The 25505-nt window shown below is 38.4% G+C and overlaps 1 protein-coding gene across 2 annotated transcripts; it reads left to right on the top strand.

Moving 5' to 3' along the window:
- The first annotated feature begins 1691 nt into the window (after nucleotides 1-1691).
- Nucleotides 1692-14858, top strand: LOC110452684 (coiled-coil domain-containing protein 61-like). 2 transcript variants are annotated; one of them, XM_021501336.1, is made up of 16 exons: nucleotides 1692-1808; nucleotides 2531-2699; nucleotides 3005-3087; nucleotides 4310-4470; nucleotides 4726-4831; nucleotides 6087-6133; nucleotides 6356-6572; nucleotides 7743-7822; nucleotides 8206-8471; nucleotides 8675-8753; nucleotides 9016-9107; nucleotides 10565-10600; nucleotides 12250-12386; nucleotides 12794-12846; nucleotides 13455-13540; nucleotides 14285-14858. In XM_021501336.1, the coding sequence occupies exons 2-16, from the start codon at nucleotides 2552-2554 to the stop codon at nucleotides 14380-14382; spliced, it is 1689 nt and encodes a 562-aa protein (XP_021357011.1). In that variant the 5' UTR covers nucleotides 1692-1808; nucleotides 2531-2551; the 3' UTR covers nucleotides 14383-14858. The 2 variants fall into 2 exon arrangements, with proteins under 2 accessions (XP_021357011.1, XP_021357010.1); XM_021501335.1 differs by having other exon boundaries at nucleotides 1692-1923.
- Nucleotides 14859-25505: the final 10647 nt, after the last annotated feature.

Here is a 25505-nt window from a genome sequence, read left to right as displayed (position 1 = left end):
CTAGTATAACATGTACACTATTATAACACTATTGTAACATGTACACTTTTATAACATGTACATTGTAATAACATGTACATTATTATAACATGTACACTGTAATAACATGTACACTATTATAACACTTACACAATTACTATTGTAACACGTACACTGTTATAACATGTACACTATTATAACACGTATACAATTATGATTGTAACATGTACACTGTTATAACATGTAGACTACTATAACACGTACACAATTATAGCACTATTATAACATATACACTGTGATTACATGTAGACTATTATAACACGTATACAATAACTATTATACCATGTATACCATCATAAAATGTCCACTATACCTATGTTTATACTATCATTATATAACACGAAAACAATGTAAATATTGAGCCAAATTAATATTCGTGCACATCATAACTCTTTGTAACATCACTATACGACAATGACATCACAAACAATAGGGCTACAGATTTTAGATACAGCTATGTGTGAATCTTAATATCATTTTTTTTTTTTACATATGCATGATTAGTATTATCACAGTCATAGGGTCCTTATCCACTTTCAGACTCCGAACAATTTCATAAAAGGTCAACCCCTAAACTCGCACAAGGATATAAAGGTAAGCTCACAGTTACCTAGTACGTGGACTAGTAATATCGGTCCGATTCTACACACTTGACAGAGAGACCTACATTGTGACCTACACACTTGATTGGAGACCCATAGATGTTGACCTACACACTTGACCGCAGACCCATAGATGTTGACCTACACACTTGACCGCAGACCCAGATGGTGACCAATACCCTTGACGGGGACCCGGATGGTGATCCAGCTACACATTTGACGGGAGACCCGGATGGAGATCTATACACACTTAACGGGAAACCCGTTTAATATAATTTTTCCATGCAGATAAAAATGGTCTTTCCGGACAACCATGTTTCGCCTTCGCAGTTTAGGGATTCTTGTATTTACTTTTGTGTTTTGTGCCTCCACATCTGGTATCCATTTCTAGATGGAATATAACAAATCAACTAGCTGGTATTCATCAATTTTATTCATCCGAAGAAAAAGCATCTCTACTGCTGTTATACATATTAACACAAACAGAACGATTCATTAAACGCGATCTTTACGGCGCGGGGAAATGAGTAAGTTGATAATATGATTCAAGTTCGCCGATAGCTTAAACCTCAAGGAAATTGCCTTGTCATTTTACTGGGAGACATCAAAATACAAAGCAACTTTTACCAACCTCTCGGCAACCACTTATAGATATGCAACACGTATTCCCCAATCCTTGTTTTTGGTAGGGCGCACGTAAATGTCATATTCATGCTTTTATTGGCCAAATTTTAAGACTTTTGATGATTTTATTAAATGCAAGTTGATGTAGAATTGATCAAGTATTAGGGAATTTGATCAGTTTGGATAATGAACGGATCTAAATTCCTTCACAAAACATGTATCTCGAGATAAATGTTAGCCACAAGGATATTGATGTTAATGTATAAACATGTAAAATTACTCAAACATTTAAGCTTAGGTTCAAATATAGATGTAACAAATTATCAGGTCCCTGTGAAAGGGAAACATTTTTCGGTTTATGATTCCGGAAATATTGGGACGTCTCAATTTTCAGTAACTACACACGCCCCAACCTAGTGACGTTTATTTCAACATGGCTGCCTTCATGCGGCTGTTTTGAACTCAGGAATGTCCAAAACTTTCTATTTGTACTAAGAGGTCCATTTTGAAAGTCAAGATGTTACACGGGGAATTATAGATACAGTAAGCATCGGATCAACCGATAAGAGGATTTAAGGAAAGAATTAAGAAGAGCCTGCGTCCATTTCTGTCGGCAGACAAAATTTTGACAAGTCGAGACTGGTTCAGTTTGTTGTTTGTAAGCATTACAGTAGACCAGTAATAATTAAATTGCCATTTTCAAATTTTTACAATTTATCTAAGTTTCATCGAATTTTGTATTAATATGTTTTTTTTTGATCAGCGACTGAGTATATCGTATGCTCAAATCAAATCTCTGACTATTCATTTATGTGTGTACAACTGTACAACGTTCGTGTGAACTAATTTACAGCAGTCTTAGGATAGCATTCACAAAAACTGCTCCCTCTCAACCATCACAAAAATGAATTATTTTATGACATCGTCAGGCTCTGTCCTGTCTTCAAGCTTTAACCCCTCTCCACCATTGAAGTTTATCCCTGTCCACAGCAATGTTTTATCTCTGTAAACCGGTTGTATTCTGTTTTTTTTGGACCATCTTGGAAAGTCGAGTTAGTTCCCAGCATACAAAATGGAACAGGAAAGAAAACCCATAATTTGTCAAAAATAGTTGGTTCATATGTAGAGCTCTATGTTAATATTAATTGCAGACAGCGCTGTCACTGACTGGTAGACTATTCAGTTTTCTTCTGGTACTGTTGATAAGCCCTAGACGTCAGTGTTATTAGCAGTTTTATTATTGATGATATTTTTTATTCCTGCAGCAGGGTATATAAGATACCAAGATGGAGGAGGAGACTACAGTGTCGACCTCCTACGTGTTCCGAGGGATTGAGTACATCGTAACAATGTCCACCCAGGCCCAGAGTCTGACCCTGGAGGTAGAGGACAGATTAACGGCTGACCAATGGCGGGCTACGTTTGATTCTGCATGTAAGTTATCAATCTAGAAACAAAAGTTTTTATTTGTTTTATACATCCAGTTGATATATATAGACAAGGTGGAATGATATTCATCAGTTTAGTATAATACTATATGCTAAGTTTGTTTTGAATGCAAACTGTAACAGCAATTGACAACTTAATATGTAAGCTTTCAGAAATGTCTGTTTCCTTTGAGAAACTAAGAGTTCCTTAGAGATGCATATATATTCATTTATTAGAATGAAATGAAACAATTGTTATACGATACTAGTTAACTGTGATGTTTGTATATATCTATAAATGATTTATTTCAGATATTGAGGATCTGACCCATAAAACAGGAAACTTCAAACAGTTCCACATCTTCAATAGTATGTTGGAGTCTGCTGTCACTCAGGTATGTTGACTTCCACTAGTAAGTTGGTGTCCGCCACCACACAGGTATGTTGACTTCCACTAGTAAGTTGGTGTTTGCCACCACACAGATATGTTGACTTCCACTAGTAAGTTGGTGTCCGCCACCACTCAGGTATGGACTTCCACTAGTAAGTTGGTGTCCGCCACCACACAGGTATGTTGACTTCCACTAGTAAGTTGGGGTCCGCCACCACCCAGGTATGTTGACTTCCACTAGTAAGTTGGTGTCTGCCACCACACAGGTATGTTGACTTCCACTTGTAAGTTGGTGTTTGCCACCACTCAGGTATGTTGATTTCCACTTGTAAGTTGGTGTCCGTCACCACCCAGGTATGTTGACTTCCACTAGTAAGTTGGTGTCCGCCACCACTCAGGTATGTTGACTTCCACTAGATAGTTGGTATCTGCCACCACACAGGTATGTTGACTTCCACTTGTAAGTTGGTGTCTGCCACCACTCAGGTATGTTGATTTCCACTAGTAAGTTGGTGTCCGTCACCACTCAGGTATGTTGATCTCCACTAGTAAGTTGGTGTTTGCCACCACACAGGTATGTTGACTTCCACTAGTAAGTTGGTGTCCGTCACCACTCAGGTATGTTGATCTCCACTAGTTAGTTGGTGTCCGTCAACACCCAGGTATGTTGACTTCCACTAGTAAGTTGGTGTTTGCCACCACTCAGGTATGTTGATCTCCACTTGTAAGTTGGTGTCCGTCACCACTCAGGTTTGTTGATTTCCACTCTTCTCTTATCAAATGGTTACATTTTAGTTACTCTATTAAATAGGTTTGTATTTATTCATTATTAGGATGTTTTCATTATTAGGGCTTTTGTAGATAATATATTTTGGGGGATGAGGGTAGGGACAGGAAGGAATAACTGATCATAAGTTTAAATTTGGCATTTTCAAAAATCAGTAAGAATATATAAAAAAATCCATCTTTAATTGGTTCATTTATGGTTAAATGTGTTTTAATTTCTTCAGAGCATTAGTAAAATAAGTGAAATATATGTCATGGTAGAATTATGGATTTAAAAACTTTTTGTTTCAGTGTAGTTACTTGCATTAAAGTTTCTTGAACAGTTAAACTTTCTACTTAATATCAGGTAAGGAAGAAGTATGATATTAAAAGAAACCAAAAATATATGCTGTGAAGAAGAAACAGTGTTGATGTGTTTATGTCTTGTTGTTGTGATACAGAGCAGTGACAGTGTATCCTTGGACCTGCTCACCTACTCAGACCTGGAGTCCCTTAGACAGAGGAAGACCAATGTCCCCAAGTCCTCCATACCATCCAACAGATCGGTGTCTGTTAACTCAAAGCGTTACCTCATCCTTACTTACACTGTGGAGTTTGACAGGTGAATATCTAAGTCTGCGCCTTGTTACAGTCTGCCTATGTGTATTCTGTCCTTGTTGTCATCCTACTCAGCATTATAGTCGGCATGTCCGGATCAGCATTTTCATGGCTATTATAGATAGATAGGAATGCTATGGTTGACTTATCTAAAACAAATATAAATATGTATATGTTTTCATCTATGCTGGTACTGTCTTTATATTAGACCTGTGATAATCCTTACAAATGAAGGTTAATGGTTGTTTGTGTTATACAGGATCCACTACCCCCTCCCAATTCCTTATATGGGGAAGCCTGACCCCCGTCGTCTTCAGGAGACCATCCGGCAGCTCAGGGAGGAGCTGAAAGCTATACGTCAACAGGTAACAAACTATGACATTGAATTATTGGGGCATTTAAACTGACACATCCAGTTGTAACAATCAAAGTTAGAATCATTGCTGTAATATGGAACACCCCTGCAGGTGGGGGATCGGGAAAAGAATACACCTGCTGTTACCCACTGCGTGTATCGTAGGAGGCGACTAAGGTGGGACCGCTTGCAGAATTGGAGATTTGCTTTGGTGCCTCTTAGTCTATTTGGTGACACAAAAACGACCAAAATAAATCTGCTGCACCCATTGTAATATTTGAGATCTTTATCTTTCTTTCTACTTTTAACTACCTAATATTTTCTAGCGCTTTGTTTGGCAACACCTCACTTTTTTGGCCTTAATGTTGGGCATTCACCCAGGTGAGGGAGGCAATGGGTTCTGTTCCCAGGCTGGGACATACCAAAGTCCTTTAAAATGGTAGTTGTTTATTCCCTGTTTAACCTTCAGCATTTAGCGGAATGGCAACAACTGGTTCACTCACTGTCAGTATAATGTGACCGGGCGGAATGCTGTGCTGGGTGCCTTTGACATGGCATGTCAGTGAGATAGCACTATAAAGTCGACATCAGATCCGGGCTATCACAAGGAGGCAAGAACACCAAAATACCCTGTCTCCTACATACAGGCACGCATACTCTACAAACATGGAGGCACGTCCTCAAATGACCCTAGCTGTTAATAGGATGTTAAACAAACCAAACCAAGTAATATGGAAAAATGAGGTGTAACAGTATAACATCTGGGCTGTAACACTCAAACATCAAGGTTGTATATACTGTATGGTGTATTGAGAAATGATAAATATGTAAAAAAAAAAGTAAACCTACAGTTGGTTGTCATTATTTTACATTTACTTTCATGTGATATCAGTACCTTATGTAAATAATGCATTCAAGCTATTTGTTTAAATGAGAACTGAGAAAAAAATGAAACCCACATAATTGTATGAATGAGTTTTAATAATGATTTAAGTATTATTGATTATGCTTTACTTTTTGATCTGATGCTTGCTGAGGGGACATAACTCTGTAATGACATTACCAGCATTACAGAGACATTGACTGTGATACATTACAATGCTAGAATATCCACATTCTCATCATCAGTGATGTTGGGGCTGGCTTCATTCTGTAAACGGAAATTATTAATAACTGAATAACTTGTATAGTGCATGTATCCTATCATCAGTAACTGAATGTTTGTGTATATACGCGTAGTACAGTGTTGCTTTTTCATCCACCAGGGAGGATCAGATTTCAAGTCCAAAGAAATGGAAAAGTTACAGCGAGAGTAAGTATTACCATTACATTTTAGGGTACAATTCTACTGATGTTTTAAAATCAGAGCCAGCAGTCTACAGGTACTGTACAAGAATGACTTAGATATCAATGTCCAGATCTGGAACAGTAACAGAGTGGATTAGGTATTGTTATCCTGTTTAAATCATCCCTCTTTATCTGGGAATGATTTGTTTGTCGGTCCTGTTATATGTCTCTGCATTACTTATTACAGCTATAAAACATTGCTGAAGGAAAAGGAGGAAATAGAGGCAGAGTTTCTGCAGTACAGACGAGAGATGAAAAACACGTCGTCAGGAAATGCCATCAAGGAGATTCGAGTATTAAAAACATTTAGTAAGAGTCTGGAGGAGGAATTGATGAAGGAGAAGACACGACACCAACGTTCTGCCAGTAAACGGGGCCAGGAATATAGAGAGCTGCTGGAGGAGGTATAGAATTGTTAAACTTTTAGGGCAAATGATCACTGACATGGTCACGTTGAATTTGTCAATCTCTCCTGACATACATGTATGATCAAATTGAAGACACGACTTGACAGCTTGTTCGATAAAACATCAATATGCAGCAGCACCAATCAGCTTTTGTGTCAAAAGTGTTTTACAATGTTAAAACCAGGCTGAGCTGGTAGACTGATATGACTCCAAATATTAAGGGTAGCTAGATATAGTGGTGGACTTGTAAAAACAGGCTCTAAAGTAATTATATAGATGTTGTTTATTTAAGGGTAGCCTTTAGTAAAAGTATTATCTTTGTAAAAATGTTATATGTTTGTATGAAACACGACAAGCCCCAGTGGGAATGATACATTGGGGAAGTCGCCACTGTTCTTATTGAAGATATGTTTCTTTATTCTAATAAATTTAATTATGCCCCTGTATTGAAGTTGATGAGGGTGGCTGTATACCTGAATCAGGGTATCTGTTTGTCCTTCTGCCTGTCCGTCTGTCTGTAGACACAGTTTTTATTGAGACTACTCCAAAAGTACTAATTGCATAAATTTCATCGAATCACTGTTCAGTTTATAAGTATGCAAGGTAGCTGTTAAACAGTGCAATGAACTACCAATTTTTACTTTAGATATTTTTTAAAGAGTTATGTCCCTTTCCATAACAAAAACTGTCCCGACTACTGTAACTGATGAAGTACTGCATGCATAGATAAGATTTCATTAAAGCTTATTACACTTTATCAGTATGGAAGGTAGTAGTATGGTTCACTTTATTGTTCATTGTGAATGGTATTAGGCTAAGTAGGTTCATTTCAATCATATGTTAGTCACAAGGAGTTGCTAGGGATATGTGTAAGCCTGAGCCCTATAGCTCTTGTGTTTTATGAAGTGTATGCTTTGTGAGTTTTTAAGTTTGAATTGTCCTGTAAATGTTCGTGCTTTAATAGCTATCTTATTTTACTGGTTTTTGTGTATGTTAAATTGTAACTGTTCTGATTGCAGTTTCTGAATACAGTTTTCTATTGCATATATTGTAGGTGTGCCAATTCTTAAATACATTAGAATAATGTGCTGAATGTTTAGTGCACTCCGATAAGTATGTTTACGGTATCTATGGACTGTAGTCAGGGTCATATATCATTTGTCACAGGTAGAGGAGTTGAGGGCATCAGAAAGGAATCTCCATGTTCGGGTGAAGAGCTTAACCAATGAGCTTGCCATGTACAAAAGGTGGGTGTTTCGGTGTGTTATAGGGAAAATCAAAAATCGGAATTAACTAGCTATTGCTTTATTGACTGGTAAACAAACAGAAACTAATGGTGTCAGAAAATCAGGTTCAATGTGACTTTGAAATGTGAAATGTGATTTGATTAAGTTTGAATATAATTTCATATAAATTATTTGGTTTAATATTTATAACAGTGATTTTACTTTGAAAGGTTTTCATAAATCCTGTCCAATATTAATGAGTCCATGTGAATATTTTGTTTTAGTTAGGACTACAAATACTATAGGAACAGAGAAATTTTACAATATCTACTATAAATTATCAGGTATTAACTGTTCGCTTGGAGACATGTGTTTTTATAATCACTGTGTTCATGGTTCTACAGAGACAGACTACACCCGCCAGTCCACCACCAGAGGTCATCAAGACCTTCAGCACGAGACAGATTTCCCTCCAGAGAACGGTCAGTATCTCGGGAAAGATCTCTGTCCAGGGATAGGTCCTGGTCTAGTGACCGATTGTCAGTCAAGGAGAGGTCATTGTCCCGCGACCGTGACCGTCCTTCATCAGCTCCTAACAGGAGTCGAAACTCTTCATACAGAAACTCATTCACCAAGCCCCGAAGTCGCACGCCTTCCCCCTCCCCAGCAGGTCAGTGTTACAGTCAGAAACCAATCATTTCTTAAGTTAAATAGTAAATGAAGTATATCAAAAGTCTAATAAAATATAGGAAAGTTTACATCCAGAAAGAGTGGGAATGGTTTCTACTTCAAAATGATTGTTAATTCTATTTTACCACTGGAAGATGTCTTGCACATTTTGTTTTCAATTATACCTTATTTTCTGCTGTGCAGGTGCTAGAAATCCAAGATTTGATCCTTCAGCTTATATCAAAGATCAAGAACAACGAAAAACAGAAAGCAGATTAAAAAAGTGAGTGGTAGCAGCTGAGTGCTATATAGCTTGTACATTCTCATTGATTGTATTGGTAATGCCTGTTCTTAAACTCCTTTTAACTTTAGATCAGAACAATAAAATATTCAGAAAGGAAAGAAATTATACATGACACTATGATGGAAGTACTTCTTTTTTTAAGGTTACTTCGATCTTTAATTTTTTCAGCCTAATCACAGATACTGTGAAACATCAAATGAATAAGAAGTTTGCTTTTCATAATTTGATTCTGTTTTTTCAGACAGAGGCAAGTGAAGTCTAATTTATCTGGCTGCTCCAACAGATCCAAACAGTCACCAAGCTCCTCCAGAATAAATTCTAGTCGTCTCTCAGGTAAAACCCCTTGTTGTATGTACAGACTATAGCCTAGTCATCTCTCAGGTACAAACCCTTGTTGAATGTTCAGACTCTAGCCTAGTCGTCTCTCAGGTACAAACCCTTGTTGTATGTCCAGACTCTAGCCTAGTCGTCTCTCGGGTACAAACCCTTTCTATATGTACAGACTCTAGTCTAGTCGTCTCTCAGGTACACACCCTTGTTGTATGTACAGACTATAGCATAGTCGTCTCTCAGGTATAACCCCTTGTTGTATGTACAGACTATAGCAGAGTCATCTCTCAGGTACAAACCTTTGTTGTATGTCCAGACTCTAGCCTAGTCATCTCTCAAGTACAAACCCTTGTTGTATTTTCAGACTCTAGCCTAGTCGTCTCTCAGGTACAAACCCTTGTTGTATGTACAGACTCTAGCCTAGTTGTCTCTCGGGTACAAACCCTTTTTATATGTACAGACTCTAGCCTAGTCGTCTCTCAGGTACAAACCCTTGTTGTATGTTCAGACTCTAGCCTAGTCGTCTCTCAGGTACAAACCCTTGTTGTATGTCCAGACTCTTATCTAGTCGTTTCTCAGGTACAAAACCTTGTTGAATGTACAGACTCCAGCCTAGTCGTCTCTCGGGTACAAAACCTTGTTTTATGTACAGACTCTAGCCTAGTTGTCTCTCGGGTACAAACCCTTTTTATATGTACAGACTCTAGCCTAGTCGTCTCTCAGGTACACACCCTTGTTGTATGTACAGACTCGAGGGACTTATCATGTACAGACTAGAATGACTTATGTAGAGACTCAAGTGACTTATGTACAGCCTCGAGTGACTTACCATGTACATACTCGAGTGACTTGTCATGTACAGACTCAAGCCTAGTCGCTCTGAGAAATTATCATATACATATAGCTCCTTGACACTGTCTTATAAAGATTTGGAAAGTATGGAAAAGCTGTAGATAATGATCAAATAATGACTAGAGTGGAAAAAGCTGTCACCTTGTAAAAAGTCAAAGTATGGAAAATCTGATTATAAATTAAAATGAATGTGTTTTCAGTTAATATAGTTGTGAATAGAAAACAATTTATAAATTTAATCAACCAACACTCCAGATTGAAAAGCGCAAGGGGAGATAACGTTGTAGGTGTTAGTCCCCATTTCAAGGGAAGCATTGCCTGTGATTGTACAGCTGTACCATGTAGGACACCTGTGAAGTGAAAGAATAGATAACAATGAAAGATGTCTCATATTTATAATCCGAAATGTCACTTGATATATTGTGGAGCTTGTTGCAAAAATTATATTTTGATTGAAAAATGACATTATGCCTCATTCTAGGACAAGATATTCGAGAGAAATATTTAAAAAAAAATGATGTAGTTTTGTGGAGGAATGGTGACTCTACTCCTGATTCTATCACTATAGTTTTTGGGTTGCTAACCGATTTTGTTTTCTACACTTTTAGCAGCGAGCAGTCGAAACAGGTCACGGACGTCGTCATGTAAGTAATGACAGTATTATGTAGGTATTAATCTAGGTTAGTGTTCTTAAAGACTGGTATAATTTAGCTTTACGTGTACCAAGATTTGGCAAATATGTTTGAGAAAAATCATCACCTGTCAATATTTGAAAAATGATATATATAAAGAAACAATTGATGGCATTCGTTTACAATCCAACATCCCAGATGGCTGAGACATTTAGGGATATAACTTGATTTCTATCAGGTTGACATTGTACATAGGAAGAATGCTTAAATTAAAGATAGCTGCCATGGACTGATTGACTTAGACATTTTAAGATCCATGTATACATTTGTATCTTGATTTCTTTTAATCTGAGTTTGTTCAGACTTCTAGAAGTGATACATAACGGGTTCATTTACTTCAAACAACTGAATTTAAAGTTTCGGAATTGAGAATGGATGCTGTGGCCTCGGGTTGGCTTAGACGATTTTGTCTATATGTTCACTTTTCTCTGGCTTTTACATTGTGCTGACTTTGTTAGAGGTTTACTTTGGAGTTTATGTAAGATCAGATGATATACGTTTGGGATTCAAGATTGCCTCAGATTGGCCGAGACATTTACAGGTATAATTAAAGTTCTGCTGTGCCAACATTGGGACTCTAATTGGCCAAAACATGTACAACTATAGATCCAGACTGATATACTGGGTTCATTAACATGTAACATTGTACTGTACTTGTAGGTACACATAACACAATCCGGCATCTATGCCATCACAGGCAAAGTTTAGGGAACATCCTAACTGTCTCTTACATCTGTGCCATCACAGGCGTAGTTTAGGGAACATCCTAACACATGTAACATTGTACTGTACTTGTAGGTACACATAACACAATCCGGCATCTATGCCATCACAGGCAAAGTTTAGAGAACATCCTAACTGTCTCTTTCATCTATGCCATCACAGGCGTAGTTTACGGAACATCCTAACTGTCTCTTACATCTGTGCTATCACAGGCGTAGTTTAGAGAACATCCTAACTGTCTCTTACATCTATGACATCACAGGCGTAGTTTAGGGAACATCCTAACACATGTAACATTGTACTGTACTTGTAGGTACACATAACACAACCCGGCATCTATGCCATCACAGGCGTAGTTTACGGAACATCCTAACTGTCTCTTACATCTGTTCCATCACAGACGTAGTTTAGGGAACATCCGAACTGTCTCTTACATCTAGGCCATCACAGGCGTAGTTTAGGGAACACCCTAACTGTCTCTTACATCTGTGCCATCACAGGCATAGTTTAGGGAACATCCTAACTGACTCTTACATCTGTGCCATCACAGGCGTAGCTTAGGGAACATCCTAACTGTCTCTTACATCCGTGCCATCACAGGCGTAGTTTAGGGAACACCCTAACTGTCTCTTACATCTATGCCATCACAGACGTAGTTTAGGGAACAACCTAACTGTCTCTTACATCTGTGCCATCACAGGCGTAGCTTAGGGAACATCCTAACTGTCTCTTACGTCTATGCCATCACAGGCGTAGTTTAGGGAACATCCTAACTGTCTCTTACGTCTATGCCATCACAGGCGTAGTTTAGGGGACATCCTAACTGTCTCTTACATTAAGCAATTGTTTTAAGTATGTTTTGTTATCAACTTTTTTAGTTGGAAGTGTAGGTGAATTGAGTGATGGAGGGATGTCGGATTCTTCCTACTCTCGTTTAAGAACATACAACAAGAATTACACAAGAAACAAACGAACAGAACAACAGACAAACCCTTATCTGTCCAGTCCTGATGTGGTAAGTTAGAAAACATGCCGCACATGAAATGGAAATATAGGAATTCTTTAATAAATACCTGTGAAACAAAATCCATGAATATCTAGTGTAACAATGAAATCTGCTGGAGTATTGTTTCTCTGATATCATAAGGGACTTAGAGGTATTCCATTAACATTGCTGATGTCTTAAAGACTCTTCTGATAAATGTTTCATTATTTCTGGCTGCAGTCTGAATTCAGATTGGCTACATAAACACTGATACGTGTTTGTTAGTACATTTTAACACTGGATACAAGTATAGTATTACAGTTAAAATCTAGATATACATATATCAGGACAGTTAGCATTAAATACTACTTACATGAAAATAAAAACAGTTTAACACTAGAGAGTAGGAACTAATTTCTTTTATTTCCTTATTTCAGCCACAGAAAACAACAAGCAGAATAAATGCCAAATCAAGAAACCACAAAAAAATATATCCTTACAGTTTGTACAAGATAGACATTTTATGCTTGAACTGAGTCAGTCTGGTCAATCGTACTTGGGTCTGAAAGGAAGCACATGCCTCATACCTCCCAAGTTTTAAATCAGTTCATTCATTTCAAATTGTTCATTTGCTGCATAGTTGAAATTTTATAAAATATAAATGATGCAATCCCAGATAGTGAGTTACGTTGTTGATTGTTTGACAAATGAGAGAGAGCTCATTAAAATGATGTACTATAGACAATAAGGAATGAATAAACCTTTTGATTACAACAGAACAGAATGCCTTGGACATATCTGCCATAATCCTGGAATGCCAAGAACAGTAGAACCTCTTTACTAGAGTCAGTTGGTGTCAGACAAAATCTGAATGCATGAACTTTTTGTATTAATGGAACAATAATTATGTTTAGATATATTTCCAAACTATAGCAATGTGGATTAGCTTAGCTCCTGTATACATTAACCAAGGTATTCTGTTTGGCTCTACAGTCACACTTCCATGGGCACTTTTAATTTAATACATCTCATAAAATGTTAAAACCAAAACAAGGTGACTTTGTTTAGTTGTAATAAGTTTGACCTTGACCTTGTCACTCCCGTGTCCAGTACGCCTGACAACCACTATCAAACCAAGAGGAAGCGCCCTCTACGGAACAAGGAAAACTTCCCGGTGGAGAGTGGTAAGATTCCTTATAACCCTCTCTTAAATCCGACCCAGTGTAACAGCATTCAAACTTCAGTACTGACATTGACACCTCAACAGTCTTAGGGTTGTAGGGGACATACTGTTAGGGTAGTTGTCAATGATTCCTGCTTGCTACATCCTACCTTCACATACCTGTGTGTTGTAACATTTCCTGCCAAATATCAAGTTATTTATAAATCAAGTATGTAAAAGTTAGAGTAGCTTTGCAACTTGTTTGACCTGTCAGTAACCCATGGAGATATCACCGGGCTAGAATCAAGGCTTCTTGTAAATGAAACAGGAAATTTAGGAATCTACCCTAGCTATTCCACATTCACAGCCTCAAACTCTGCAAAATCAAACAGTACACATGTGGATTGTGTGCAGGTTATTTTGATACTTTTTGTACCCATGTGATAAAACCGTTCCTCATTGATTAACTTCATCTCAAAATATGAAGATGAAATGTACATGAACAGTCTGTTATGTATAAATTGTGAAATTGTCGGGATTTATTTATAATAAGAGACCAGTGAAATACGGTGCTGAAGCTAGAGTCGGAGAGGTCTCAAATCTAGATAGGAAACAAAACGTTGCTTAACATGTGTAAAAGAACATTAAGGTTTAAGAAAATATGAAATGACATAAATGCTTATGAAATGACATAAATGCTTTCTAATCGTTTTCATGAAATATAAAAGGCATTATTACATTGCTTTAAACCACTAATATGTTTCAGGAGAGGATAGTGATTATTTTGACCGATCAGTTGAAATCTCAGAAATTGATGAAAGACTGACCCGACTACAGCAGCTGATGAAGACCAGCATGGAATGACCAGTAGGATGTGATTAGTGTTAATACAGTGGTCACCACTGTGATCGGTTTGGAACCTCACAGCAGTTATAGTGGTCATTTGTGTAGAGCTGACCATCTTAAGTTACAGATTGTCAATGACAAAAGTCTGAAGTATTAAATCCTATAGGGAAGTCTGCATATAGAACACAGAAGATTCAGGCTACTTCCATAAATATTTGATAGTTGTAAGGCTACTGTAGCTGTGTGAGAACACACCGATGGTGAAATGGATTTAAGGATAATCTGCTAGTCCAGGATTTTACTCAAGGCCTTATTCAGCCATTAGAATATCTTACTCTGGCCTGTGTCCAATCAGGCCAAGATCTTACTCAGGGCCAGAGTCCAATCAGTAGAGGATTTAGGTTCTTGCACACGGACTGTGTCAAATCAGTACTTTGGGCCTATATGCATTCAGGGCTGTGTCAAATCAGTACTTTGGGCCTATATGCATTCAGGGCTGTGTCAAATCAGTACTCTGGGCTATATGCATTCAGGGCTGTGTCAAATCAGTACTTTGGGGCTATATGCATTCAGGGCTGTGTCAAATCAGTACTTTGGGCCTATATGCATTCAGAAAAAAGACACTTTACTTCAAATTCTGCAATAGAGGTTTTATTGTGGTACAAATGATATGCTTTTTCATGACGTGATACTGAAGCATTATACATGCTATAGGAACATGACAGTGTAAACATAACAGTGTAATGTTTACCATGTATGTACAAATACCCTGACAAGTTACAGTGTTCATTGTGTATTTACAAATACCCTAGCTTATCACAATGTATATCATGTACCTACAAATTCTTACAGTAGTAGAGGTTTTTTTTATGTATTACAAGTTTAAAACAGCTGTGGTGAAAACAGTCTCCACCGATTATCCTTTGAACTGGACAGAAAGATGTCTTGTGGAGTTATTTCCCTTGGTGTCAGAACTCTGCTGTAGTACATGTGAAGAGTTATTTACCTTGGAGTGAGTGCTGTTGTACAAACTGTACCACACTTGATAGGGTGATCATCTGCTGTTTAATACTGCTCTGACTGCTTATTAAACAAAATCAAAGTTTGTTGATGACAGGGTGCCTGAAATGTACTTTGTTTCTGTAGAAAAGAGTTATATTTATTTATTTAGTAATATACTTTTATGTGTAGTTGATATCTGTAAAATGCTGTATATAAGTAGTAAGTAGCTGATCGCAGCCTGATATATGGTATAACAGTTCACAGTTGTGACCTGATAACCAGCCATTGCATATATGTCACCTCATTATGGAACAGTTGACCAAAGTTTGTCTGATATATGAAGCAAGATTATTTAATAACAAATCAGAAACTGGTTTGATCACAAGCTTTTACCCAGATACTGTAGTTATAGCAGAGATGATACATGGAATCATATATATATGGGTCTGCTGATCTTTGATGATGTTGATGTTTTATCTGGACTGGTACTTAAAGTGTGATTTCTTACATTGAGAGAAATTTATGGTATGTTTTATTCTGGCAAAGAAATTAAAATTCAGAAAATATCTCATTTTAACACACTTTGCTATATACCCCAGTAGTTGTTGAAATGTATATGTATTATATATATGTCACAATGCAGGGGGATTAATGTCAATTTATGAGGTATTGATGTCACTTTAGATGATGTCACTATGTAGATGTATTGATGTCACTGTATGTACATGTAGGTATAGAGAATTGATGTCAAAATATGGAGGTAATGATGTCGCTGTATGTTGTCTCTATATAGATGTATTTATGTGACTATATAGAGGTATTTAGAGATATTGATGCCACTATATGATGCTTGGATGTCACTTTGTTTGATATCACTATATGGAGGTATTGATGTCACTATATAGATGATTGATGTCACTTTGTATGATGTCACTTTATAGATGATTGATGTCACTTTGTATGATGTCACTATATAGATGATTGATGTCAATTTGTATGATGTCACTATATAGATGCTTGATGTCACTTTGTATGATGTCACTATATAGAGGTATTGATGACACTTTGTATGCTGTCACTATATAGATGATTGATGTCACTATATAGAGGTATTGATGTCACTTTGTATGATGTCACTATATATATGATTGATGTCACTTTGTATGATGTCACTATATAGATGCTTGATGTCACTTTGTATGATGTCACTATATAGAGGTATCCCTATACATGTCTGTACCTTATTGCTGTCATTATGAAGAATCTATATTTAAACGTCCATGCGGCTTAATTTCATATTTCTACAGCTCCCTAACATTAATACCCCATAGAGTTTATGACCGCTCACCAACTACTCCTACAAGAAATGAAGAAACCGGCATTTGATCACCATACTGGGGTTGTTATCAGTGGGCTGGCTGTACAGGATATCACTTAGGTTGTGCTCATTTAACTTAGTATACATAAGGTGAAAGGGATGAGTGATATTTTCTACTTTTTGTATCAATGGCTTTTATTGATTAGTAGTCAATGTAAAAAGTGTATCTCACTATTTATTACAGATCCGAATAAACTCGTACAAAACATAGTACAAAACTGTACATTTGACTTCTATTTTTAGCATTAGAGCATTTCACGATATCTACCACAATGGCACTGCTTTTATATTACCCTACCAAGTTTGGATAACATTAATACAGCTGACTGTAAATGCCATTGCCCACGTGTTGACGTCGTCATTATTATGACGTTAAACTACAGTAATTTCTTGTGTATACCCGGCGGGTTATACGGGTTTTCAGATTGGAAAATGCTCGGGATGTAATCAAAACTTTCCAAAAGTCTGGACATGAAAATCTGCAGCAGAAACGACAAATAAACAACACCCAGGTGTTAATTGAAAATATCAAATTATTTGTTTGTGCATAAAAAGAACATTAATGCAGTCACATAGAAATGCATGTTTCCGATTTTTGAAGTCCTCTACGACCGGAAGGACGAGTTTTAAAAGCCTTCATCTTCGTATAGTAAGAAACAATTCAGGTTCATATAACCGTAGGGGCATGGATCGTTTTACTTGTAATATTAAAAAAATAGGGGTCTCCTCTACTAAAATATATATTTATGTGTTTTTTAGTAGAGGGGACCCCTATTTTTAGATATTGCACGTAAAGCGATCCATGCCCCTGTGCAGTATGATATCGTTCAAATTCAATACATCTTCAATTATAAACAACACAATTCTCCTGTTTCATCACCAAATGTGTGAAAGAAAAGTTGGTTTATATTGCTGCCACTGTATTATATCATCTATGTGGTGTATTAAATAGAGTACTCCGAGTCACCGTGACTGTTCACTTCAGAATGATGCTATTGGTAAACCAAGAAAATAGTGAGAACTACATGTACGGTAGAAGTGAACCGAGTATTGCGTAGATAGCCCATGTACGGTGGAAGTGAACCGAATTCATTGTGTAGATAGCCCATGTACAGTGGAAGTGAACCGAGTAATCATTGCGTAGATAGCCCATGTACGGTGGAAGTGAACCGAGTATTCATTGCGTAGATAGCCCATGTACGGTGGAAGTGAACCGAGTATTCGTTGCGTAGATAGCCCATGTACGGTGGAAGTGAACCGAGTATTCGTTGCGTAGATAGCCCATGGACAATCCATTGAATCGGGGCAACTCGCACACTTCATTTCCCGAACAGGTTATTTTGAGTTGTGCGGTCATCATAACGGAGCGGGAAATGAGCAAGAAATAATGGTAAATGCTGTCGTTTCTATGATATTAAAATCTCCCAAAATGGTAAATATAAGCACTGAGTTGTGTTAATATGGCATTAACAGTTTGTATGAACGATGCAGGTGCGCATTTTTTTTTTTTTTTGCAAAGCTATGATCATACAAAACGCTTTCTTGATCATAACACATTCATGATCTTAAAACACCGTTCTCTTGATCAGTACAACACCACCATATGACCAGGAGGACATGAAGTACAATATTCTTATAACGCAGGTTTATTAGAAAATCCCACAGCTTAGTGTCCGTCTGGTCACACGTCTCTGGTCAAATGTTTGACACTTCTTTAAAATCCTTGACCCCGTAATCGGATAATTAATTTTCCACTTCAGTGATCGGGGCTATAGATCTGTTGATGTTTTCTGTATATATTTACTTTTGGTACTATGTGTACATTACACATCAGTTATAGGTAAAAATAACTACCTAAGTGTTGACATAAACGATAGTTTTAAACCGATCCCACAGTTTAGTGTCCGTCTGGTCACACGTCTCTGGTCAAATGTTTGACATCTCTGTAAAATCCCTGACCCCGTAAACGGATATTTAATTTTCCACTTCAGTGATCGGGGCTATAGATATTGTTTTCTGTATATACTTACTTTTGGTACTATGTTTGACACCTCTGTAAAATCAGTTTAAGTTATACCGTAATGTATAAAATCTACTTATAAGAGTAGATAATCTTGTTTTGCAAAATGAAATAAAGCAATAAAACAGGACATGCTCGACAGAGATATCCTTTTGAACTAGCTTCTGGAATCGCATGTATACTTGTGACCCAATGTATGCACTCTTATACACAAATAGGCAAATGTACAACGCATTGATGAGTATGTATACTTCTGGACCAAAAGCTGGTTTGCGACATGATGTGTTTGATGAGTGACATGATGTGTTAGGTGAGTGACATGATGTGTTTGTTTAGTGACGTTATGTGTTTGGTGAGTGACATGATGTGTTTGGTGAGGGTCGTGTCGTGTTTGGTGAGTGACATGATGTGTTTTGTAAGTGACATGATTTGTTTGGTGAGTGACATGATGTGTTTGGTGAGTGACGTAATGTGTATGGTGGGTGACATGATATGTTTGGTGAGTGACATGATGTGTTTGGTGAGTGACATGATGTGTTTGGTGACTGACATGATGTGTTTGTTTAGTGACATGATGTGTTTGTTGAGTGACGTAATGTGTTTGGTGTGTGACGTGATGTGTTTTGTGAGTGACATGATGTGTTTGGTGAGAGACGTAATGTGTTTGGTGAGAGACGTGACGTGTTTGGTGAGTGTCGTGTCGTGTTTGGTGAGTGACATGATGTGTTTTGTAAGTGACATGATGTGTTTGGTGTGTGACATGATGTGTTTAGTGAGTGACATGATGTGTTTGGTGAGTGACATGGTGTGTTTGGTGAGTGACATGATGTGTTTGTTTAGTGACATGATGTGTCTGTTGAGTGACGTAATGTGTTTGGTGAGTGACATGATGTGTTTGGTGAGAGACGTGACGTGTTTGTTTAGTGAAATGATGTGTTACGTGAGTGACATGGTGTGTTTGGTGAGTGACATGATGTGTTTGTTTAGTGACATGATGTGTTTGGTGAGTGACATGATGTGTTTGGTGAGTGACATGATGTGTTTGTTGAGTGACATGATGTGTTTGGTGAGTGACCTACTGTGTTACGTGAGTGACATGATGTGTTTGGTGAGTGACATGATGTGTTTTATGAGTGACATGATGTGTTACGTGAGTGACATGATGTGTTTGGTGAGTGCCATGCTCTGTTACGTGAGTGACATGATGTGTTTGGTGGGTGACATGATGTGTTTGGTGAGTGACGTAATGTGTTTGGTGAGTGACGTTATGTGTTTGGTGAGTGACATGATGTGTTTGGTGAGAGACGTGACGTGTTTGTTTAGTGACATGATGTGTTTGGTGAGTGACATTATGTGTTTGTTGAGTGACATGATGTGTTTGGTGAGTGACGTGACGTGTTTGTTTAGTGACATGATGTGTTTGGTGAGTGTCGTGTCGTGTTTGGTGAGTGACATGATGTGTTTTGTAAGTGACATGATGTGTTTGGTGAGTGACATGATGTTTTTGGTGAGTGACGTGATGTGTTTTGTGAGTGACATGATGTGTTTGGTGAGTGTCGTGACGTGTTTGGTGACTGACATGATGTGTTTGGTGAGTGTCGTGACGTGTTTGGTGACTGACATGATGTGTTTGGTGAGTGATGCGATGTGTTTCGTGAGTGACGTGATGTGTTTTGTGAGTGACATGATGTGTTTGGTGAGTGACGTGATGTGTTTTGTAAGTGACATGATGTGTTTGGTGTGTGACATGATGTTTTTTGTGAGTGTCATGACGTGTTTGTTTAGTGACATGATGTGTTTGGTGAGTGACATGATGTGTTTGTTGAGTGACATGCTGTGTTTGGTGAGTGACGTGACGTGTTTGTTTAGTGACATGATGTGTTTGGTGAGTGTCGTGTCGTGTTTGGTGAGTGACATGATGTGTTTTGTAAGTGACATGATGTGTTTGGTGAGTGACATGATGTTTTTGGTGAGTGACATGCTGTGTTTTGTGAGTGACATGATGTGTTTGGTGGGTGACATGATGTGTTTTGTAAGTGTGTTTGGTGAGTGACGTTATGTGTTTGGTGAGTGACATGATGTTTTTGGTGAGTGACATGGTGTGTTTGGTGAGAGACGTGACGTGTTTGTTTAGTGACATGATGTGTTTGGTAAGTGATGCGATGTGTTTCGTGAGTGACGTTATGTGTTTGGTGTGTGACGTGATGTGTTTGGTGAGTAACATGTGTTTGGTGAGTGTCGTGTCGTGTTTGGTGAGTGACATGATGTGTTTTGTTAGTGACATGATGTGTTTGGTGAGTGTCGTGACGTGTTTGGTGACTGACATGATGTGTTTGGTGAGTGTCGTGATGTGTTTGGTGACTGACATGATGTGTTTGGTGAGTGTCGTGATGTGTTTGGTGACTGACATGATGTGTTTGGTGAGTGTCGTGACGTGTTTGGTGACTGACATGATGTGTTTGGTGAGTGATGCGATGTGTTTCGTGAGTGACGTGATGTGCTTGGTGTGTGAAGTGATGTGTTTTGTGAGTGACATGATGTGTTTGGTGAGTGACGTGATGTGTTTTGTAAGTGACATGATGTGTTTGGTGTGTGACGTGATGTTTTTTGTGAGTGTCATGACGTGTTTGGTGACTGACATGATGTGTTAGGTTATTTACACGATATTGATGTGGCCATTGTTAGACAGGTATGTTGTCGACATATGACCGATGTCAGTCGATCTGTAAAGCACTGACTCATGTTATCGCCGCCACCAGCTGTATCTGATAGTATTGATTACCAGTTCTGATTATACCTCATCAAATACACTATACATCTGCGACACTCCCAATATCTCAAAAGAAACTAAATCAATAGATAAATTCTGAGATGAAACACCGGTACGAAAGTACATATCTGTCAACCACTATCTGATTCCATACCCCTGGCTTATCGAATAACTTTACTAGGAGGTGGTTAGCATTTTATCTTTTGTAGTATCTGGCAAGTAGTCAACATTTCACAAAGGACCAGAGGGGAAATTTTAAAATCTAAATACTAGTAGATACAGACCTACTTTTATATGTTTATCGGCACTGGAAGCACTCAGATCGTTGTACGAGGGCCATTCAATAAATGATGTCAATAGTGTCAGAAATCATAAGTATGACGTATACAGTTTCATCTTTCGAAGTATCCCCCCTTAGCAAAAACACACTTTCGTAATCGCGGTGTCCATGACGTAACGCGCTGCGCGGTAGTTTCGCCTTGGTATACTCGCTGGCACTGAGACACTGGTAAATTGCACTGCCCAGAACACTCCTAGAAACAAACCGTTTCCCAGAGAGTATACCCTTCCTTGTACGATATCTGAACTACAGGTCGAATAGAATTTACAAAAGAAAATGTCATACAAAACTTTCTTCGCGCTTTTTATACGTCTTGCGATCACTGGCCTTGATTGATTTCTCGACAACCATTGCTTGTTATTAATGCGCCTCTGGGATTAAAAGTGATATACCCAGGTCTCATCCCCTGATAATAGCTCAGATTTGTTCTATAGTCGCAAGAACCGTATTTTTCCAATATATCAAACGTCTGGCCTTCAGACGTTTGATATATGCTAAAGATATACTCAGAGTGTGATATATATTGTCCTATCTCAGAAAAAGTGTAACGACCATCATCCTTAATTATTTCTTTCGCAGCAACAACTGGCCCGCCTAGCTTTGTGTCCTGTGGTGTTAGCTTAACCATTATTGAATGTGTTCATCAACCTAAAACAGATCTCAATGTGATGGCAGAGGTGTCTTTCATACTGCATAATTCTGAATGTTTCTGTTTTGGCAGTATTCAATAAAATTATAATATTCTGTCTATATAATTTTGAATTAAGATGATTGATCCCTGTTATGTAACTAAAGGTCAAAGGGTGACAAACGTAGGAAAACATGACATGTTGAGGGTGACAGCCTCAGGGAACCATCATATGTTGAGGGTGACAGCCTCAGGGAACCATCATATGTTGAGGGTGACAGCCTAAGGGAAACATGACATAATGAGGGCGACAGCCTTAGGGAAACATGACATAATGATGGCGACAGCCTTAGGGAATAATGACATAATGATGGCGACAGCCTTAGGGAATAATGACATAATGATGGCGACAGCCTTATGGAAACATGACATAATTAGGGCGACAGCCGTATGGAAACATGACATAATGAGAGCGACAGCCTTATGGAAACATGACATAATGAGGGCGACAGCCTTAGGGAAACAGGACATAATGATGGCGACAGCCTTAGGGAAACATGACATAATGAGGGCGACAGCCTTAGGGAAACATGACATGTTGAGGGCGACAGCCTTAGGGAAACAAGACATGTAAAGGGTGATAGCCTTAGGAAAACACGACATGTTAAGGTTATATTAACAGCCTTAGGGAAACATGACATGTACAGGGTGAAAACCTTAAGTAAACATGACATGTTAAGGGTGAAAACCTCAGAGAAACATAACATGTTGAGGGTGACAGCCTTCGGAAAACATGACATGTTGAGGGTGACAGCCTTAGGGAAACATGACATGTTGAGGGTGAAAACCTTAGGAAAACATGACATGTTGAGGGTGAGAGCCTCAGGGAGCCATCATATGTTGAGGGTAACAGACTTAGGGAAACAAGACATAATGAGGGTGACAGCCTTAGGGAATAATGACATGTTAAGGGTGAAAACCTCAGAGAAACATGACATGTTCAGGTTATATTAACAGCCGTAGGGAAACATGACATAATAAGGGTGACAGCCTTAGAGAAACATGACATGTTAAAGAGTAACAGCCTTAGGAAAACATGACATGTTGAGGGTGACAGCCTCAGGGAACCATTATATGTTGAGGGTGACAGCCTTAGGGAAACATGACATAATGAGGGCGACAGCCTTTGGGAATAATGACATGTAAAGGTTGACAGCCTTAGGAAAACATGACATGTTCAGGTTATATTAACAGCCGTAGGGAAACATGACATAATGAGGGTGACAGCCTTAGAGAAACATGACATGTTAAAGAGTGACAGCATTAGTAAAACATGAAATGTTGAGGGTGACAGTCTTAGGAAAACATGACATGTTGAGGGTGAGAGCCTCGGGGAGCCATCATATGTTGAGGGTGACAGCCTTAGGGAAACATGACATAATGAGGGTGACAGCCTTAGGGAAACATGACATGTTGAGGGTGAGAGCCTAGGGGAGCCATCATATGTTGAGGGTGACAGCCTTAGGTAAACATGGCATATTGAGGGTTACAGCTTTAGGGAAACATGACATGTACAGGATGAAATCCTTAGGGAAACATGACGTAATGAGGGCGACAGCCTTTGGGAAACATGACATGTACAGGCTGAAAACCTTAGGGAAACATGACATGGACAGGATGAAAACCTTAGGGAAACATCACATGTTGAGGGTGAAAAACATAGGTAAACATGGCATGTTAATGGTGACATAGGAAAACATGACATGTTGAGGGTGAAAACCCTAGGTAAACATGGCATGTCAAGTGTGACAGCCTTAGGTAAACATGACATGTTTAGGTTATATTAACAGCCTTAGGGAAACATGACATGTACAGGGTGAAAACCTTAGGTAAACATGGCATATTGAGGGTTACAGCTTTAGGGAAACATGACAAGTTAAGGGTGACAGCCTTAGGGAAACAGGACATGTTGAGGGGGAGAGCTTTAGTGAAAAATGACATGTTAAGGGTGACAGATTTAGGAAAACATGACATATTGAAGTTGACAGCCTTAGGGAAACATGACATGTTACGGGAGACAATGTCAGGAAAACATTCCACGTTGAGCGTGAAAGTTTTAGGTAAACATGAAATGTTGAGGGTGACAGCTTTAGGAAAACATGACATGTTGTAGGTGACAGCCTTAGGGAAACATGACATGTTGAGGGTTACAGCTTTAGGGAAACATGACATGTTGATGGTGACAAGCTTAGGGAAACATGATATTCTGAGGGTGACAGCCTTAGGGAAACATGACATGTTAAAAGCTGACAGCCTTAGGGAAACATTACATGTTAAAGGGTGACAGCCTTAGGAAAACATGACATGTTGAGGGTGACAGCCTCAGGGAACCATCATATGTTGAGGGTGACAGCCTTAGGGAAACATGACATAATGAGGGCGACAGCCTTTGGGAAACATGACATGTAAAGGGTGACAGCCTTAGGAAAACATGACATGTTCAGGTTATATTAACAGCCGTAGGGAAACATGACATAATGAGGGTGACAGCCTTAGAGAAACATGAAATGTTAAAGAGTGACAGCCTTAGTAAAACTTGAAATGTTGAGGATGACAGCCTTAGGGAAACATGACATAATGAGGGTGACAACCTTAGAAAAACATGACATGTTTAGGTTATATTAACAGCCTTAGGGAAACATGACATAAACAGGGTGAAAACCTTAGGTAAACATGGCATGTTGAGGGTTACAGCTTTAGGGAAACATGACATGTTAAGGGTGACAGCCTTAGGGAAACATGACATGTTGAGGGTGACAACCTTAGGTAAACATGGCATGTTAATGGTGACAGTCTTAGGTAAACATGACATGTTTAGGTTATATTAACAGCCTTAGGGAAACATGACATGTACAGGGTGAAAACCTTAGGTAAACATGGCATGTTGAGGGTTACAGCTTTAGGGAAACATGACATGTTAAGGGTGACAGCCTTAGGGAAACA

The sequence above is a fragment of the Mizuhopecten yessoensis genome, unplaced genomic scaffold (assembly GCF_002113885.1).
Source record: "Mizuhopecten yessoensis strain PY_sf001 unplaced genomic scaffold, ASM211388v2 scaffold6805, whole genome shotgun sequence".
Classification (NCBI taxonomy): domain Eukaryota; kingdom Metazoa; phylum Mollusca; class Bivalvia; order Pectinida; family Pectinidae; genus Mizuhopecten; species Mizuhopecten yessoensis.
Note: the sequence above shows the minus strand (reverse complement) of the source record. Positions and strands in the feature narration are given on the sequence as shown.

Coding starts and splice junctions, on each gene's coding strand:
- LOC110452684 (XM_021501336.1), top strand. CDS start 2,552: ATGGAGGAGGAGACTACAGTGTCGACCTCCTACGTGTTCCGAGGGATT. Junction 8,472..8,674: donor GCCTTCCCCCTCCCCAGCAG/GTCAGTGTTACA, acceptor TCTGCTGTGCAG/GTGCTAGAAATCCAAGATTT. Junction 13,541..14,284: donor AAACTTCCCGGTGGAGAGTG/GTAAGATTCCTT, acceptor AATATGTTTCAG/GAGAGGATAGTGATTATTTT.